This window comes from Lagenorhynchus albirostris, chromosome 2 (assembly GCF_949774975.1).
Source record: "Lagenorhynchus albirostris chromosome 2, mLagAlb1.1, whole genome shotgun sequence".
Lineage (NCBI taxonomy): Eukaryota > Metazoa > Chordata > Mammalia > Artiodactyla > Delphinidae > Lagenorhynchus > Lagenorhynchus albirostris.
In genome coordinates this window covers 129,350,062-129,370,801 of record NC_083096.1, presented here as the reverse complement: position 1 = coordinate 129,370,801, position 20,740 = coordinate 129,350,062, and the positions used below count along the sequence as shown (strand labels likewise).

Genomic DNA, 20,740 nt, shown 5'->3' with positions numbered 1-20,740 from the left:
ACCCAGACCCTCGTTAGTGAAAACACGGAGTCCTAACCACTGGACCGCCAGGGAATTAAGAGTGTTGTCTAGTTTTGATTATATACATGCGTACGTGAAAGGATATGCACAAGGGGGAGAGCGATGGTGATTTCTGCTTGGTAAAATGTGACATTTTTATCATTTCAAATTTTTTGCTTCTCTGTAATTTTCTTGTTGTCTACAATGTCTACAATGCACCTATATCCTGTCTGTAATAATAAATGTGATATTTGCAAAATGTGCATTATACTTAAAGGTTTAGAGTCTGGTTTTGTGTGTATTCTCCTATTCTACCTTCCTTGTGAGAACAGAGTAAGTATTTTTCGTATGTTCATTTTTCAGATAAAGAAATGTAGCCTCAGCAAAGTTAAGTAACTTGCCTGAGGTTACTCTCAGAAACAAGAGGCGGGACCAGAACCAAGCCAGGTCTTCTGAGTAAATACTGCACAGTAAATATTGGGCTAATGGCTGTGTTAGGTGGATCAGAAAAGGGAAGAGGAGACTCAAGAAATGACAACATTTAGGAAAGCAGTTACACAATTTTAAATAGAAAAGACCCAAGGGTAAGATGCCACTTTAAACACAGCAATTTCAGGAATGTATGCATTTTCAGCCCTGAGGTGAATCCTCTATTTTATTGACCAAGATAGGGTCTTGCCCGGAATCTTGCTCTGTTTAACCTCTGATTTAGCTTGTGCCTTAAAGTGAATTAGAGATAATCATATCTCTTCGGTGTTTATGGCACAGAGATGTTGCAAGGATTAATGGGTAGTGTGCTTGGCGCTCCTTTGAGAAAAGAGCTATAAGAACGTCACATATTATTACCAGACTGATACTAATTATAATTGAATAATTATAATTATTCAATGCAATACTTACCAGACCTACAGAAGGAAGTAAATCTTCCTTTGTCGCCCTTGTTGAAGTGAAAGAACAAAAGAAGGGGAGAATAGAAGGGAGGTTCTCCCTGCTCCTTCTTCTCTGGAAATTCTTGACAAGTAGGGTCACCCCATGGCCACAGATGGCCCCAATACCTTCCCTTATCCCCTTGAGACTTGCTTCTGGGGTGCCAAGCATCGTTCCTTCTCAGAGTCATTTTTGTAAGAAAAGGAACAAAACCAGCTTCATGGGCACGTAACCTGTGCAGCTGCACAGGGGCCCTCACTCCAGGGCCGCAGAGTTAGTCTTGAAACTCATAGTATTATTATCTTTGTGTTTTGTAAGTAAAGTCGGATGGGAAAATGGAGCATATACTCCGTGGCTTGAAGCCTTGGCTCACGTACTGTCCCATCTCCTGCCACCTACCTGCTTCCCCTGGACGTGTTCTCAGCCACCTGTTTCCCTGATCCTTGGCACCCCGGGGCTCATCCAGTCTCCATGTCTCTACCCCAACCCCATGACCACTGCTGCTGTCCACTCCCAGCGGGGGCCTGGGTGCAGGTGCAGAGAGGATCTGAGCTGGACATGGGTGCCTTGCAAAGTCTCAGGTGGGGAATGCCCTGGGCCGGCATGGCTGTACCATGGTAGACAGAGGCCATGTCTTGGTGGGGGTGATCCTCTTGTCCACCCTGATCCAGGTATCTAGCACATCCTGGTGCAGAAGTTATAGCACCTTTAGGGGTCACCTGTCTGCTGTGGGTTGGGGCATTGGTACCATGGTGAAGGGAAATGTCTGCCTTTCTCAGAGCCTGCCCTGGGCCGGGGCATAGCACGCAGTCTGGAAGTTGGCAGGTTCGGGCACCCCAGCAACTGGTAAGCTGTGCATGTGCCCTAAGTCAGAGGCTGCAGGGCCTCTGGGGTCCTATAAGGGTCTGCACACTCCTCCTGGTATCCCTCTGCCTGAAGTAACACAATTTTAAAGAGTAAATAAAACACACCATGCCATTCATTAATTGTGACAAATGTGCCGTTTTAAGATTTTAGCTATCGGGAAACTTGGATGTGGGGTATATGGAAACTCTTTGTGTTAGCTCTGCAACTTTTCTGTAAATCTAGAACTATTCTTTAAAAGTTTATTTAAAAAATACAATACCGGGCTTCCTTGGTGGCGCAGTGGTTGAGAGTCCGCCTGCCGATGCAGGGGACACGGGTTCGTGCCCCGGTCCGGGAGGATCCCACATGCCGCGGAGAGGCTGGGCCTGTGAGCCATGGCCGCTGAGCCTGCGCATCCGGAGCCTGTGCTCCGCAACGGGAGAGGCCACAGCAGTGAGAGGCCCGCGTACCGCAAAAAAAAAAAAAAAAAATACAATACCACCATGACAGGTCGAGGGAGAGCAACTTCAGAAGAAAGGAAAAAGCTTCATATTTTAAGACCTTTCACAGCACTTTTTCCTGCTTTTTGAAAAGGGACTATGCATTTCATTTTGCACTGGGCCCTGCAAATTATGGAACTGATCCTGACTGTAAAACCCCTTGTTGAATCTGCAGTTCTTCTATCTCCCTTCCTGTTCCTCCCCCCACACATACCAGGTTTGGGGGTTACTTTTACTGCCGTTAATAATTATACTCCTGTGTGCTGATCCCCTACTAAGAACTGGTTACCATACTTTCTATACTTGGTTTCATTTAACCCCTTTATAACTTTATGAGATGAATATTCTTCTCCTTATTTTAAGATGTGGGAAATGGAGGTCCAGGATCACACAGTAAGTGGTAAGAGAGAAAGTCAAAATGCCCGAGCCTCAGTCCAAAGCTGGTGCTCTTTTCACAGTGCTACAGACGTATCCTCAGCCTCTAGATACCCAAGTATCGATATTTTCAGGCTGCTTGGGCAGGCACTGTGGTTTCCATCCCTCTGAGTATCTACTGGGTACCAAGCACCGGATCTTGTGCTAGAGCTACAAAGTTCTAGTGTGGAGGCCAGTCGGAGCTGCACTGGTCCTTTCCTTTGGCAGTACCAGTAAGTAGCTGGGGTTTGATGCTCCCATCCTTAGCCCACTCCGACATCTGTGCCTCCTGCCTCAGTTACTGTGATAAGAAGGCTCTAAAACGGCACATAAAGAAAGCCTTGGCCATGGATTAAGAATCTGGGAAGGGACAAGTTTTCATTAACTTCAAATTTTAACTTTTTACCTAAAGAAATATTGTGGCTGACCAGAATCAGAGAGGGCAGTGAAATAAGTTCCTGCCACATCCACTGGCCAGTCCCTGGCAGCTCACTATTGTCCCAACTCTAGGAGCATGCGTGTGTACATTCTGTGTAATAGACAAGGAATGAGTTGTGGCGATGGTACTTAACTGGAAGATCATTGACGAGTTCTCCTCCTTCTTCAGGGCTTCACTGCTATAATTACCATATTTTCTTTGTGGGTGGAGATCAGATCCCTTTTTTCCTCTTCCGGGAGGAGAGGTGTAATATATCATCCCGCAGTCAGTTCCAAATGCTCCAAGCAAGTTACTTACTCCCCACCACCAGGGTGAATGTCTGATCTTGAGGACCACAGGTTGTGATATGGAAGACACCAGGGTCGTGAAGCATGAGTACCTGGGAAGTGGTTGGACTTTTCTTTTATGAGAGGCCAGGAGGGAGAAGGGGAGGATTCTGTCACTTCAGGAAAAGCTTCCTTGGATGAAGCGCTCTTCTGGAAGGGCATAGAGGCAAGGGGGTGTTTCAGACACACAAAAGAGTCAGTGAGGAGATTCTTCGTGTTGAAGCAGCATGGCAAAACTGAGGAGGAAAGGAGGGAAGGTATGTGCAAGTCTGGCTTGAAATGAGTTTCACTAAAAACACTTCAATTCTTGTCTGCACATTTTTGAGGCATGTGAAAAGAAAAATGGAGGAAGTCACCTTCAGTGGTTTTGTGGCTTTTTAAGTATGACATACAGGATGTTGAATTTTAACCCCTGTTTATCCTGAAGGGTAGGCATATGTGGGGGATGAACAAGACACCTATTCTTTGAAATGTGCGTCGGTGCCAAGTGGCTCTTTGTCACTTGGAATCTCTCTCCTGTTTATTCCCTTTTCTGCTTCAAGTGTGAGTGCCACACACATAAAAGTATTCAAATAATAATAAAAAAGCTATGTGATCTCCCTAGGATTTCTGCATGAGCATATGAAAAATGTATTCTAAATATGACAGGAATGTGTGAGTCTTTTCCTTATAATAGAATTTCATGTGAGATTTTTAATTTTATTCGTGCCTATTGTGTGCTTGCATTCCAGAAAGCTCGGTAGAGTTAAAGGATGGTGTTCCCTTCAAAAATCAGTCATGTATGCAGGAGAGTCTGACTGGTTTTTATAACTCTCTGTAGCATCATTGGTTCATCTAGCATTTATAAAATTAATTTCAGTGTTTATTAACATAGGGTTCTTAAGTCAATAACCTTAAGTATTAGCTTAGACTCACGAACTTTTGGGTATGAAATGACGTATTGTGAACACTTAAAAAGAGTTTCATTACCCAGCAAAAATATGATCTTAAAAGCAATAATTTTTGAATGGGCCACTGAGACATATTTACAGAAAGTCTGGATTCCTACAGTGACAAATCCGAGGCCCCGGCGTTAATCAGAAAATCTGCGCGTTCACATCTGGCTCCACCTGAAAGTCTGGTTCAGAATTTCCCTGTGATCCTGGCAGTTGCAGAAGAGAAGTTTTAGCTTTGTTTAGTATAACAAGAACTGCCTGACTCCCCAGCCAATAAATGTGTTCATGTAAAACTCCAGACAGTTTCTCTGAGACTGCACTCTTATAAGGGAGACCTCATTTTGCCTCTACTTAAAAGGGAGACTCGCAAGAGAGGAAGACTTGTGCTGGTCAGTGTTTGCTGAATTGAGAGTTATTCCAACATTTGCACATTCCCCAGAATGAATGACTGCTTAGCCTTCCAACAACGTAACTGTCAGTTTCCCCCCTCCAGTTTTCGATTGTACGTTTCATTTAGAAGAAAAGCCAAATGAGAAAATGCTTTCCTCATTTCTCCTCTAGACTGCAAACACTCAGAAATGACATCACGCACCCTAAAGAGCCCCAAGATGACGAAGGCAGAGAGAGCCTGAGAAAACTGACTGCTTCTGCCTTGAGTTTTAGGACTCATGTATGCAGATGAGCTTTTAAGAGCCGGTTCCCCGCCTTCTTCCTCAAAGGAAGTTTCTTGGTAGATCGCAGACACCTCATCCAGCCTGGGGGCGGGGGGGATGTGAAAACTTGGCACGAGCCATTCCGGGCAGAGCACCGGATTTGTTCTCCTGGTGGAGAGAGCTGGAAGGAAGGAGTCGGCGTGCAAATAATGAAGGAGCACGGGGCCACCTTCAGTAGCGCCGGGATCAGCGGCGGCAGCGGTGACTCGGCTATGGACAGCCTGCAGCAGCTCCAGCCTAACTACATGTCTGTGTGTTTGTTTGCAGAAGAATCTTATCAAAAATTAGCAATGGAAACGCTGGAGGAACTGGACTGGTGCTTAGACCAGCTAGAGACCATACAGACCTACCGCTCTGTCAGCGAGATGGCGTCTAACAAGGTAAGAGATGACCGTTTTATTCATTAAAGTGTGACCGCGCGGGGAGCTCCGGGCTGCCCTGGCCTCCGCCAGCAGCAGAGGTGCATGGGGACGCCACTGTCAGCTTTGTTGATCTGCCTCCGATGATTCTATTCCAAAGTGCTCCACTTTGCTTGCGTCGTGATGCTACAGCAAAAGTTTAAAATCCTCAGCAGGCTTTAATTCCTAAACTTCTTTCTTAGTGATGCTGTGCGGAATGTGTTTAAGGTGAGGGGTGTTGATGAAGTGTACCAATCACCATACAAGTGAAAATGCTTTTTTATTTTTTTGTAAGCAGTTAGCAGGAAGATAAAATCTGAATGAATCCATAGGGTAAAATGTTGCGTTGCAGTCAGGTGTTATATATGTGTGTCTGAACAAGAAAATAATGTGATTTCTGTATATCGACGGTGAGAATGGTTTGCCCTGAAGTTTCATAAATTCTGAAATTCTCCTCAGAAGGATGTTCTGATATTCTCCAACATTTCTTTTGTGATGCTGATATGACCTAAGATTAAAAAAAGAAACAATATACTTTGTCTCCAAAAAAGAAAGTTATTTTTTTAAAGTTTGCTGCTTTACAAAGTGGAATCATATGAAATGAAGTTCCACCCGTACTGCAAAGAAATGGTTTTATGTACCATGCCCAGGCAAAACTTAGTGTTGAAGAGCTTTAATTATCTACCATTATATCATTTGTTTAAGTAACACCTGGATTTAGAGTGCTAATTTATGTAGTGAGAGTTGTTGCTTTTTGTTTGTATTTTTCTCTTGGAGACTGTTGATTTTATATCTATCTATCTATCATCTATCTATCTATATGCACATATATATGTGTCTGTGTATGTATTACTTTAATTGAAAGCCTTAACACTGCACCCTCATAAATACACATTTCAAAATCCCCAATCATCCTAGCCTGAGGTATTATCTTATTGTCTTAAGGTTCTGGGGCTGGGAAGAGATTTTGCTCCACACCTGCCAACATGCCCTTTCCAGCCCCGCATGTGTGTCCCTCCTCCCTTTTTCCTGGGGTTAAAAGTATCACCTTCCCTTCGAGACTTGCTGGCTCCTGCTCAGAGGATCTGAGTAGAGGAAGCATCATGTCCTGAAGGTTGGCGGGGTAAGGGGGGGTGATATAGAGAGTGGACTTTTCTTACTCTTGTTTATAGATTAATGAAAGGGCAAAAAAAATAAGCCTCTCTCAAATTTTAGTTCAGATCCAACTTGGAAAAAAAAAGGTTTGAGTTTTAACTATTTACTGACTTTTCTCTGAAGTTCTCAATTGAAGCTAAATTCTGGGTTTTTCCAGGCTGTTGTAAATCTCAACCAGCTGCTTCCCCATGAGGAGGGCGTAACTGCATAACTTCTCCAAACCACACTGGAGTTCATGTAGGAGGATTTTCACACAGGCTTTAGCCTCCTGTGAAACATTCACAGATACTCTGTTCTTTGCATTTTGTGATCATTGATACACATGCAAGATGGAGATCTGGTATCTAGGGGTAGCTTTTTAGCAGGTTTCACCATAAAGGACACCCTGAACTTTCTTCTGGAGTCACTAAGATAAAGTGGGCAACTTTCTCCCTCTGGAGAAAAAGATTACTCATTGAGAAACTGCAAATTGCCATTAGTTTTCGTTTCGACTGTTGATGCCTTGTAGATTCTAACCAGGTTTGTGTCTGGAGTGCTGAAATTAGACATTGTCTATCTTGCAAATTTATTACAAATGATCTCATATTCAGTGTATAGTTACTGAGGCTCTGACACCAGGGACTGTGTAGGACCTAGTGAGAATTCAGGCTTCCGCTCCTCCTTTATGGTGTCCTGTGCAGGAAGCAATGAAAGTTGAATAGAGCTAACCCTAAAGAAAGGGCTAAACCTTAATGCTGACACAGTTAGCTTAAGTAGAAGGCATGCAGCTTCACCTATTTCTAGAGCTACAGTGGAGAGGTTGTAGGGCAAAGCAATTACTCAGTGGATGAATAATGTCCAGATGACAGCTGAAGTCAGTTTCAATTTTTAAAAAGATCTGTCTCTCTTTACTTAGCTCTCTTTTTACTTACCCCCAATCTCAAAGTCTTGATTATACTGATAATCATCTCAGGGTTAATCCATGGCACATATAATGTAATATAATGTGAATATTATTGTCGCCACCAAAAAGAAATTGATCTATACCAGTTTAGGGGGAACTGAATTATCTGTGGTAAAACTAAAATTCACATTTAATTTTAAATATTCTCAAAGTTATTTGAGTGTTCCATCTGAGCTACTGTTTAAAAATATCATCATCGTCATCATCATCATTACTGTGTAGTCTTTTTCGATCATCTTCTGCTTACTCTCACTGAACACAGGAGCTGTGGCAAATCTCTGAGTTACAGACTTGGAAGTAAGTGTGAAGATGTTCTATACAGGAAGTTTGTGAAAAGCATGGGCTTTGGAGTCCAAAGATCATGGTTCAGATCCTGTTTCTATCATTTACTAGCTACTTGACCTTGGCCAACTTACTTAACTGCTCTAAGACTCAACTTTCTCATATGTAAAACAGGGATGAACGTGGTCCCTACCTTACTGGGGTTGCTGTGAAGATTGAGATAATACGTCTAAAGCACTCAGCAAGGCCCCTGATGTGAAGCAAAAGTTCAATAAGTGATAACTTATTAATAGCATCTGCTACATCTTTGCATAAAACCATCTGTCTCTAGTTCTGATCAGCTAAGTGACTGCTGAGTTTTGTTTGCAGCCTCTGAACTTGCATGAGAGTGGTGATGGGAGTGCCTGTGTTTTGCTTAGGGGTTTGGAGATTACATGTATGCCAGTCTACATGCAAATGGTAGAACGTCAACTGCGTCTAGTAGAGGAAAACAAGTAGTCTTTATATTCACTTCATCTGGGTAGGGATGGATTTGTTTGTTGCTTTTTCTTAACCCTTTTGAAGAAAACCGTGACTCAAAGATTGCAACCATCCCAAGTGCGCTTCAGAGCCCAGAGAGTAGGATGAGGAACTGTTTCTGTGACTTACAAAAACATAGTTTTTCCCTTGGCTCAAATTTCCCTCATTCCTTAATGCTGGCCACAGGCCAGATGGAATTCCAGAATTACAGGGAAAGATGCAGCCAGGTGGGTCAGTATTGTAGATTATTTTCCCCCAAGAATTACAACAAGATGGAATAAATTAAGTAGGAGTTTTACAGGGCAATGACATTGTCTTTCAAGATGAAAAGGATATCTAGTGAACCTTCTGCCAGCAGCTAGACGCGTGAGAGCTGTTTTCTTTAACCACAGATTGCCTTCTTAGATTTGTTCATTAATTTTTTGTTTCAACTTTTATCACCTCCTGAATTAGAAGAATTGTCTTACGCTTCAGCGAAATGCATCAGAGCATGAGTTCCTCAGTGGCAAAACAGTCAGATGTTTTGAAAACAGGATGCTTTGGCTGCGCATTATAAAAAGAGGAACGGAAAGAGAAACAGTATAGAAAGGAAGAAAGCAAATAGCCTCAGCAGGGTCCCCAGCCCAACAGCGGCATAAACACTGACCTATCTTCCTGACCTTCACTGTAGCTCAGTTCCTGACCTCGTGTCACCAAAGCCAACCGACGTCATTGGAGGAGGAGAGGAGGAATGGCGCAGCTGCTGTGAGGGTGACTAGAATTTCCTGTCTCCTTCCTGACAGACGCAGGCTGAAAAGTACAGAGTTGCAACAACAGTGTTTGAGGAAGGACCGACACAGAACAATCCCAGTGAGGTGGCGTTGTGACTGAGGGGAAAGAGGGAGATTTGACTGAGAAACAGTGTCTCTGACCTAAAATTTTCAGGTGAAAAATGTCAAAGGGGTTATTCGTACCCGGCATGTTGAACGTCTTTCAAAAGATGTAATACCCAGGGGCTTCCTTGGCGGCGAAGTGGTTGAGAGTCCGCCTGCCGATGCAGGGGACACGGGTTCCTGCCCCGGTCCGGGAGGATCCCACATGCCGCGGAGCGGCTGGGCCCGTGAGCCATGGCCGCTGAGCCTGCGCGTCCGGAGCCTGTGCTCCACAACGGGAGAGGCCACAGCAGTGAGAGGCCCGTGTACCGCAAAAAAAAAAAAAAAAAAAAAAAAAGATGTAATACCCAGTAAGGAGCTATCTTCAAGCAGCTGGTCACTGACCTAACTTTCCCCCACAAGTCCTCCACTACACTTTTCTTTCTCAACTAGCTTTGCCCTGGGGCTATTTTATGTGTAGTACAAAGGTTTGGGCCTTATCAATGAAAATGGATGTTCTGTTGTTGAAAAGAGCAGTCCTGAATAATATCAGTACTCTCTTGAGAATGGAGCACCAGGACCCAGCATTGCAGTAAATGTTTGCTAAGGAAGTCTATAAGATGGGAACGGGAGACAGACGGACCTTTTCCTCTAAAGGGCATCAGAAAGTCCGCTACAGATACCATGACAGGGGAAATGAGTCCTCTCAGCTCTACGGGTTTATTTTTCCGATTCTTCAGGTGTAGCCGTACTAGAGTACCAAACGTGAAGCCAACTACTTGCCTGTGCTCTTGGGTGGGAGGGAATTAAGTCATCGAATTCTACCAGCCTGGAGCTACCTGGGACCCAAGCTGCATGTCACTGGAATGTGACCATGATAGGTTGATTCCCTTACAGTTGGTGAGTCATTCTCTATCCAGTCGTATAATTTGTAAGGATGGGAAATGTTGGATCCAGCAGAACTGAAAGGAAATAGATCTTATTGATCAATGGATTCATCTTAGAACTCTGTTGGGAAGATGATAGACAGGTAACCAATTATTGAAAGGGATTAATTCCACTTTGGCGCAAAATTGAATGACATGATTAGAGCAGTGCCCCCCATGGGGCAGGAGGACCCCTCTTCCTGGGCACTGTGCTTATAGAGAGCCTAGCTTAGTCTGTACCCAGCTGTACTCTGCTCCAGGACCTGGGGAGGCTGCTAGGTCGAGGGAGCACCTGTGCTCCCCCTTCCATACTGCATCTACCCTCACATTGTCTGCTCAAATGGCTTTGAACTCACTTCCAGGGCCTGTGCAGGCCTCTTACCTGGGTGTGCTACAGGAAAGCATACCTTTAAGCCCAAGGAGTAGCCAAGAGGCAGCAATCTGGCTTGAGACAGTAGTGTGGGAGAAGCTTGAACATGCAGGCTGTCTAAGCAGAGGGTATACTTATGGGACCCACATACAAGGTCCCTGGTTGTGCTAGGACATGGGGAAAGAATGGGGCAGGGCGTGGTCCATGAACTAGATCCCCCTGCACTACCATATCCAAGGTGTTCAAGTTTTCTAAATTCAATCTGGCCTTCCATAGGAAGGGATGTCTGTCAAAGTAGGAGTATTGGAGGTAGCTCAATTTATATCCTTATGCAATTAGACTTATGTGGCTCCACAAATGTTGGAGGAGACCTCGGATTAGAGGGCAGAATAGAATAAAAATCAGTTCTGATGGCCAAGAGGGGGACTCGTACAGTGTTTTGGTCCAATTTTTCTTTCTCTACTGCTCAGATATGTATGGTACTAGAGACAGCAAAGTAGAAAGAGCCTGGGAATAAGCCATGAGTTTGAGTTCTAGCTCTGCCTTTATTGAGGTGTTTTATCTTAAACAATTAAATCATTTTGAATCTTTGCATTTTCTTAACTACAAAAAATAATTGTTGGAGAGGACTGTCTCCATGGTCTACTTCAGCTCTTGTATTTATCAATAGAATAATAATAGTGAACAACCAATCTATTTTTGCAGGTGTATACTTTGTGTGCAGATATTGTGCTAGGCTCCTGATCTACATTCTGTCATTAATACTCACAGCAACTCTTTGGATAGGTACTGTTATTATCCCCATTTTACAGATGAGTAGAGTGTGGCTTAGAGAGTTGAAATAAATTGCCTAAGGTAATATGAGAGCCAGGATTCATACCCAGGGCCATCTGACTCACCACCAATGACCCCAATGGGACAGATAAATATAGAAATAGAAGAGATAGTTAATCATTCTTATAAGGTAATTTTGTTGTGGTTTCTGGGAGGTCTTATTCTTCTAACTCTGGCTATCACTGATGGGTAGGTCTGGTTCAGAATCCTAATCTGCAATTACCATATTCTGGGCCTCTAAATTGGCCATTAATAACCTCCAGCTCTGTCTTTGTGACTGGGAAGCAGTGTCCATTAACATAGAAGAGGGGGGAGAATAACCATAGTTATAGAAAATGGTTCTAAAGCATCCATAAAACTGTAAATAATGATATTAAACTAATCCACTGTATCAGTTTGTTAAATTCAAGGTCTATTTTTTTCCCCAAAGTCTTCTCTAACATGACCTAAGATAAGATAGTAAGTTTTGTTTAAAGGACTTTAGCCTACCCTCTAATTTCCCTTTTACCTACCCCCCTCCCCCAACCCCCAAAATAAAAAGAAAACAGAGGCTATTCCTGTAATTTTTTTCATTTTATTACGATTAAAATAATTGGGGCAATTTCATCATATACTATGTCCTTTCCAATGCATACAATATGACCATAAAACAGAAGAGCGATGTTTCTGTAGCAGTAATCAATATAGGGAAATTTCCTAGAAGTAACATGGAGACTGTCTCCCTTAGATTTGTCTTATGCAGAGATGAAATAGAAAATTAAGTTGTTTATTCTTTATCCAGCATTATTTCAGTTACTCCTTCTGACAAAATAGAGTTGTATTATTGAGTGTAAGTCAGTATTCCACGTTCTATTCTTATCAAAACCTAAATCGAAGATTTTGAAATTTGTTTAGTGCTTTGTAGTAAATTTGATCTGTAATCTGTTTTACTTAATTGAAATACTTTTGCATTGGTATTTACAGAACCATTTTCTCCACTGAATTCTAATCCATTTAGCCCACTTAACTCACTTGAAAGTACCCAAGTGAACAAATCTCTAAAAAACAAGAAGGAATGAGGTGAAGGAACATTACCATTGATTGGTGCACCTCTGGCTAGCTGATAAGAGCTGATATTCTCAAAATAGAATAAATAAGTCATTTTAATGGGAGCCTTTCTCTCCACATTAAAAACATCAGGTAATTATGTTTAGAGTACAAGTATAAATCTAGAACACTAGTTTTGAAAAATAGAATTACACTATATCAATGGAATAAAGGTTTGTTTTACATCTTTTTATACTTCTTTCTCATCGTTTTGTTTCTTTTAGAGTATGCCCTGGTCTAGAAGCCTCCCCAGATCCATGCCATTGTTATCTGTGAAAGAAAAGGCCAAGGGTGGAGCTTGTTCTTGTGCTATTCTTCCAGCACATCTCACTTCTAAGTAAACGTGTGCTCAGCAAGTAGAGATAGCTCAGCTCTGGAAGCCAGGACTTACCAAATCAGAAGATACCAGGGCAAACTTGTGTCACGGTCAATAGATTTCACACTCTAGAAGGCTCTGTGCCAGTTGTCACCGTGCATCTCTGCACATCCCTGCACTTTAGCATTTTTCAGGGATCTGCCAACCCCTCTCTGTCTTGCCCAGTTGTACGTGATGTTTCCCTCAACTGGTGCCAAACTGTTTAGTCTCTTGGATATTTTACTGTAACTTCCTTTGTTTGATTTACTTTAAAGTAGCCAAGTGTTTCCACAAAGAAAGGACTGTTAAGTTATTTAGAAATGAAGAAGACAGTAAAACTCCTGTTTCTTTTGTTTCTGTTGTGGGAAGTCACTGATAATCTTTTTCTCTTTAAAAAGTGCCTGATACTTTTTTCTCTTTATGGAGTAGAGTTTAAAAGCTATAAATCATGCAATTCTGCTCATGAGTCACATGTTTCTTCAGCTAATTACTTGTCATTTAAAAACCTTCAGAGATTGAAGTTTAGTGAACTTATTGAAAAGAAAATTCATCTTCATGGCTCAATTTCATCTCTTTTTTCTTTTTTTAGCTATTCAGAATATGGTCATCTTAAAGATAGTCATTTTAAAACTCTAAATGGCCCAGTTCCCTTTATTCTTTGATAACAGCATAGTGCGTAATGTTATAACCCTCAGCAAATTATAAAAATGAAATTTGAGTACAGATACCAGAAGGTAAACGTGACTTATCCAGTTTAAAAAATTTGCATTTAAGGGCTTCCCTGGTGGCGCAGTGGTTGGGAGTCCGCCTGCCGATGCAGGGGACACGGGTTCGTGCCCCGGTCTGGGAAGATCCCACATGCCGCGGAGCGGCTGGGCCCGTGAGCCATGGCCGCTTAGCCTGCGCGTCCAGAGCCTGTGCTCCACAACGGGAGAGGCCACAGCAGTGAGATGCCCGTGTACTGCAAAAAAAAAAAAAAAAAAAAAAAAAATTTGCATTTAAGACAAGAGGTCTTGGCATTTTATATCTGAAAATTTAAAATGGTTATTTTGTAAAGAAAACAGTAAGGAGAGGTGTTATCATTAAATAAAAATATCTGTCCAGCTCAACCACATAGGCTGTGTGCTAAAGCTAATCAAATGGTGCAAAGTGGAGTGATAATCTGGCAACTATCTAATGTCTTTGGTCAGTATGGATGGTAAAAGTTGATAAGCCTAACCAAAAGAGACCTGAATGTATTCTTTCTAGCTATAGTCTTATGCGGTTGCATTAGACAAAATTCCCGAACTTTGAGCCCGTAATGGAGCCATAGGTATTACCTATTTTAAGACTTCATTTTATAGATGAGGATTATAAAAACTGAGGGTTAAATATCTAATATGCTCCACAGATCTTTGTAAAATATAAAAAAGAAATCTAAATGAAAAGTAATTTTATTATGACATGACTTCTCCAGAGTCATCAGGTTAATTAGTGGAAGATTAAGGTACTAAAATCCAGCTTGCTCTTCATCTTCAGCAAAAAGCTGATTAAGCTTAAGAAAGACGTGGGACATTCCCTCTTTAGCTTGCAATGAGTTTTAACCTTCTCATTACTCTTCATGAATAAAAGCTCTACATGTCTTAATCATTTCAAGTAAAGAGAACTAATTTAGTATTCCTGAAAATTGTGAGATCAAAATCTAGCAGGAAATAGTTGGAGCAAGTTACTTTAAATGTCCCTGGCATTGGTTGTTTTGTTTTTCTTCTCTTTGCTTTTTCAATTTCTGAATAACTATACATATTAATATATCTGAATTAATACATATTAATATAATAGACATATATATGCATACATATATCATCAGATAAAAACCTCATTAAGGCAACCAGGATTAACATTTTCATCCTCACATAATTGAAATGCTACCCTACAGATAATTTATTTCCAACCTTTTCAGTTAACATAATAGCCTATTTCTTCATTCTTTTCTTAGGTTAGATTCCCATAAATGGAATTAATGGATTAAAAGGCAACATTTTTAAGGCTTTGATACTTATTTGCTTTCCCACTGATCCCAATGCCAAAGTTTAAGTAGTAAAAACCCTGTGATTAGTAAAATTCCTTCAGTTTCTTTCTATTTCTTCCTTTCCTCTCTCTGAAACTGAAGGTGATAAATTGGAGAGTTTTACCAACTGGTGGAAAAATAGTCAACGTTCCAATTCTCTCTGCTACTTAGCAGAGCTGTTGGCTTAGGAAGTAGAAACGAAGACAGTGATCTCAGGTTGACCCTATCCCTGTACCCCAGAATGTTTCTGCCCAGTGGCCCAAATTATGCAAAGCTCTCCCAACTCAAATAAGATTTCTGGATTCTTGAGCTGTGTCATCAACATCTTGGTGGAGTTGGGTTCAACAGTGTTGGCAGCTACACATTTAGAAACAATATTGATGTAATTAATGCCTTGTCAACGTTTTAAATCAAATAAACCTCATTTACAGTAGATAGAGATACATTTTGATGTGTTTAGGTAGCTCAAGATGAGTTTTGATGTTTAACTCAGATGTCTGAGTTAAGCACATGTTGCGAATATCTTGCCATAAAACATTGACAAACTCTGAACTATTAACCTAACTACTTAAAATGAGCAGATGCAGGAAAAAATAAAGGGAAAATGACTTGGGAAGAACGGATTATCTCGTTTATAGTAGTCCCTCCCCCTTATCTGTGGTTTTGCTTTCCACCATTTCAGTAACCTGTGGTCAACTGCAGTCCAAAAATATTTAATGGAAAATTCCAGAAGTAAACAATTTCTAAGTTTTAAATTGCGCGCTGTTCTGATTAGTGTGATGAAATCACACACCGTCCCACTTCACCCACCGGAGGCACGTGATTCACCCCTTTGTCCAGCATATCCTGCCCAATAGTCACTTAGTAGCCAGCGGGGTTATCAGATCAACTGTCCTGGTATCTCAGTGCTTGTGTTCAAGTGACCCTTACTTTACATTTTACATAATAATGGCCCCAAAGCACTAGAGTAGTGCTGCTGGCCATTCAGATATGTCAAAGAGAAGTTATAAAGTGCTTCCTTTAAGTGAAAAGGTAAAAGTTCTCAATAAGGAAAGAAAAAAATCACATGCTGAGGTTGCTAAGATCTATGGTAAGAATAAATCTTCTATTGGTGAAATTGTGAAAAAGAAAAAATAAATCTGTGCCAGTTTTGCTCCTCAAGCTGCAAAAGTCATGGCCACACTGTGTGATAAGTACTTAATTGAGACGGAAAAAGCATTAAATTTGTACAATAAGATATTTCGAGAGAGAGGCCACATTCCCGTAACTTTTATTACAGTATATTGTTATAATTGTTTTATTTTAGTATTTATTGTTGTTAATCTCTTACTGTGCCTAATTTGTAAATTAAACTTTATCATAGGTATGAATGTATAGGAAAAAACATTGTATATATATAGAGTGCAGTACTATCTTCAGTTTCATGCATCCACTGGGGGTGGAACATATCCTCCACCAATAAAAAGGGACTAGTGGATAATGTTTATTAAGGGAAATCATTCCATGCCAAAATATCCTTGATAGTCTAACTTTAGCTCTTTTGATATTTACCCATTGCTAATCATTACTTATTTTATCAAGTAGGACAAAGTTAGAAATTTTCTTAGCATATAATGTAGGAAATGAAAAGAAAATTTTCAACTCCTGGATGGATAAGAAAACTTAGTTTTTTAGCCGTTATAAGATACAGAAGACTTGAATTTAAAAGTTAAAATATGTAAAAGGAGATTTCACTGCTGGGGGCGAAAGGGGGGAGAGGAGATTATTTAATAACCAGGATAATCAGCTGAGTATAGGAAAAGAACTGACAGAGTTGAAAAAAATAGACTAAAATTTTAGTAGCTCTGGTTGTTCCCAACAGTGGACTTCCAACTTCCTCTCTACCCTCGATATCAGAAGATCTATTGAAAACAAGGAAGAGTTTTATTATAACCTGAGAATGAAGAAATGTTGGCTCTACCCCTCTCTTGGTATCCTGTTGCCTAGAAAACCTCCCTTTGGCTCCAATACATCATCAGGCCCTGTACTATGAACCTACTCCTGGTCTGCTAGACTTCTTGGCTTTCTTTTTTTGAAACCCTGCCTTAGCTACCCTGACTTGGATCAAATTTTCATAGACCATCCTCTTAGCTATCTTATTGGTTAATATCATAGCTGACATTTTCATTATCTGGGGTTTTATTTATGTCTGCTCCAGTTTGCAAGCTCTTGAGTCCTGAAATTCTGCTTTGCATTTTTGAGGCTCCACATTTGCTTATAGTGGTAGTCGGGCTAAAAATTATCAAGGAGGCATAGCTCTACTTCTGTCTGTCAGAAGGGAAGTGAAAAGCAGATGAAGGCTTTTGTCAGTTGGTGGTAATTGATTTTGGTTTTGTTTTATTTGGAAAAGCTCTCTGCAGTTCTACTTGTTTTGGTCATTTAGGACATTTGTTGGCATTGGGAGTTTTGATAGCTTATCCTGGTTTTGACCAATGCTAGGACAGGTAATGACCTCACTGGTGGGCACAGCACTGTTTAAAGATGGAACCATTTTTTTGCATTTTCAAAAACTTTAAATTCATGGAACATGCTTAGACTATCCAGGGGTAATGTGCATTTCCAGTATCCTTTTGCACAACCCATTTGCCTGTGAGAAGACTAGAGACTTTCTGACGGGTCACTAATGAGATGGACTCCAACTCCTGCTGTAGATAGCCCAGAAGGGTCAGTTTCACTGACCAAATGCTACCCATCCACCAAGATGAAAGGGCACAGTGCCCTCCCTGCCTCAGTCCCTGTCCATTGCAATCACTGCTCCTGGCTCCATTCTGTAATTGAGTCAGAATGATTTAGCTAGATCTGCGTTTATTGGTGCAATGGGTATGTTTTTCTTGGCCAGGGCTAGTACATTACTTGTGTTCTTGACAGCATGAGCTGCCACTGAATTTTTCCCTGCTGTATTTTAACACACTTAAGATCTAGTTGCACCACATTGATTTGCATCTGTCTTACCAATTGCGTGGGAGCGTCCCTGATAATATCTCAAGATTTATCAGTATTATTTTTTAAACACTTAAAAATCAGTATAATTTAATTTCAGTACGTTCATTTTATTTTGCTTGTTCATTTTGCTTTATTTTGCTAATTAAAAATACTCCTTTACTAATAATCTTTGTTTGTATGTTTGAAGCATTAAGGTAAGGTCATTGTTGAATGCTGCATAGTAAAATAGTAAAATTTCTAACTTTGAAAGGTCATACATTGCTTTTCAAAAAAAGGCTTTTCAGGGCCCTTGATAAATCCTAAAATAGGAGAACTTTGCCAAAATAAACAAACAAAAACATGAACCCCTGGGCAAGACTGGATTCTCTTTTTTTTAAAGTAAAATAAATATATTGAGTTAAAATGAGTAAAAAATGAGCTTTTTGGTAAAGGTAATGAAGAAGGAGAAGATACTGGTAAGAAATAATTCAGGAGAGATTTTTCTTCTTTGAACACTTTTCAAATCTAACTACATGAGCCAGGACTGCACTTTCCCAAGGACTCTGGTTTTGCCCGAGGGAACATTAATTATGGGGCAGTGTAGAGATTTTTAAGGCCCATTTCTTCACTTACAGCTTATTTGCTCTCAAAGCTTCCTGCGGTACCAAGATAGAGCATTACGTAAAGGGCCACTGTCTTTAAGTGTATAGCTGTTTGTTATTTTTGTGTTGCCAGATCCAAGATAGCATGGTAAGGAAACCTATCTGAAGAGCCCTTTGCTCCATACACAGCACTCCCACCTATGTTACCTCATCTGATGCTCACCAAGAGGAACGTATTAGTATATCTCCATATTCAATGTGAAACCAAGCTACAAGCTGTGTCCAAGACCCTCAGCCACTAAATCATGATGCTTAGAATCAAATCTGTTCTCTTTACTTCAAAGTCAAATGACTTAAAAATAGTAATTAAAAGGAAAACCAAAAGATTAGTATGATGTATGTTTACATTTTTATAAAAGAACAACAGCAGGAAAAACTAATATTTTTTATCAGGATGTTACCTTTGAAATGTGGTGGTTAATGATTGGAAGAGAGCAAAATGGACTTTTTTGCTGGTAATATTCTCCTTTCCTACCTGAGTGCTTGTTAAACAAATATGGTCATTTTGTACACTATTTTGTGTGTATTTTGCACACCAATAAAAGTTTTAAAAATAATAATAATTAAGAGGGAATCCACAGGGTAATTTATTATATTCTTCTATGCCTTGCCAACAAAACATATAATCATAGAATTTTAAAGCTAGAGCTCGACCTTCTTATTTTTCAGACCTCAGCTTAGATGTTTTCTCTTTGGAGAGGTCTTCTCTAATTATCCTAAGTCAGTAGCTTATTTGTTTTACAATTTTCTGTCACAATTTATGATTTTTGACGTTTTTTGTTGTTTTTGTTGTAGAACTTGGTTTTTACTAATCTCCTCCCTTTGACTGTAAGGTTATTGGTGACATGAATTGTGTCTACCTTGTTCATTATTGTAGTTCTGGCATTTAGAATAGCTCTAGGCATTCAAATAAATATTTGTTGGATCATGTGCATGATGGCTCGGAAACTTAATTTGTTGAGGACCAACTATATTGTTAGTGGCAAATCTATTAGAACCCAAGAATCCTGTTGCCTGTTGCACTGTACCGTGCTACACATAGGTGCTGCCCATGACCAATTCTAGTTTTTCTAATTGTTAGCTTTGATGAGAAATTCCCATCTGGTTCACAGTGGCTCTTCAAAGTACCCTCAGAAGCAGCAAAAGCTTGCACCAGAGCCTTCCCCAAATGCAATCAGATAACACAGAACAAAGTCTTGGGGACAAATGTTCTTTCCTCGTGAGCAGAAATATGAAGCACATTTTTGGTTGGTTGGTTGGTTCAACATCGGGGTATTCAGCTTACCTTTCTCTTGAAAAGTCTGCATCCTGTGGACAAGAATCTAAGCTCTACAGAGACTGACAATAGCCACTGCACACTCAGCTGGGAGCATATCTGTGAATACATGTTGTGTCTAAAACTCAGCCATTTGCCGTATCTGTTGTGTCTGGGGCATAGGAGCTTAGTCATTATGCCATTGTTTGGTTGTATTTTTCATTCCTGACATATTGCTGGTACTCCTCTCATCCCCACCTTGGCCACATATTCAATTAATTCAGATATGCTGCTGGATTGACCTGAACTGTGGAAATCTGAGTAAAATGCATACTTGGTACAGTTGTCCTTATGTCAGGCAATCTGTGGCCATTCATGGCTTCTGGTTAATACATAAAGAGTTCTGAAGTCTCTAAATTTGAGGAGATTGGCTAAGTCATGAAATCATGAAAGGCTAGATTTGAAACAGCTCGACATCTCCAAAATAAACTTTTTAAAGGTATGGCTTTAACACAAGGCCATTTTGAGTTACGGCTTTATCTGACAGGTTTCATCTATCTTTCTGGCAATTCTGGTTTACACTCCTTAGACTGATGAATAGTGTAAATGTCAACCAGCGAGCCAGAACTTCTATGAGTAACTCATGTGTCACGTAATCTATATGACATAGCACTGCATCACACCTGCAGCAGCATATCAGGGAAATTCTGCAGTTAATTTCTTGTCAACAATGAAAAGAAAAGAGTTTAGGTGCTAAAGAGCCAACCAAAACCTCCACCCAGATGCAAACCAAGTGAAAAAGGTGCCAAGAGCTCAGATTCTTTGAAAATTCAGAGAAAAACTCAGTTTTAAGTACAAATTCTACAACAGTCTCAGACACCTTACCAACCACTGTATATATATTGTTTCTAACCTTCCGATTTTAAAGATAGAAAAACTTAGTCTCCAAGAAACTCAACAACTTGCCAAGTTTCTCAGTCTAAGTTACAAGATAGG

At 40.6% G+C, this 20,740-nt stretch overlaps 1 protein-coding gene across 2 annotated transcripts in view; it reads left to right on the top strand.

The window, feature by feature from the left end:
• PDE4B (phosphodiesterase 4B) overlaps positions 1–20,740 on the top strand; it is a 486,031-nt gene that overhangs the window by 438,889 nt on the left and 26,402 nt on the right. For both annotated transcript variants that reach the window (XM_060139825.1, XM_060139827.1), the window contains one exon: positions 5,368–5,480. In XM_060139825.1, the coding sequence (XP_059995808.1) occupies positions 5,368–5,480 (113 nt within the window). The remainder of the gene's footprint in view (positions 1–5,367; positions 5,481–20,740) is intronic.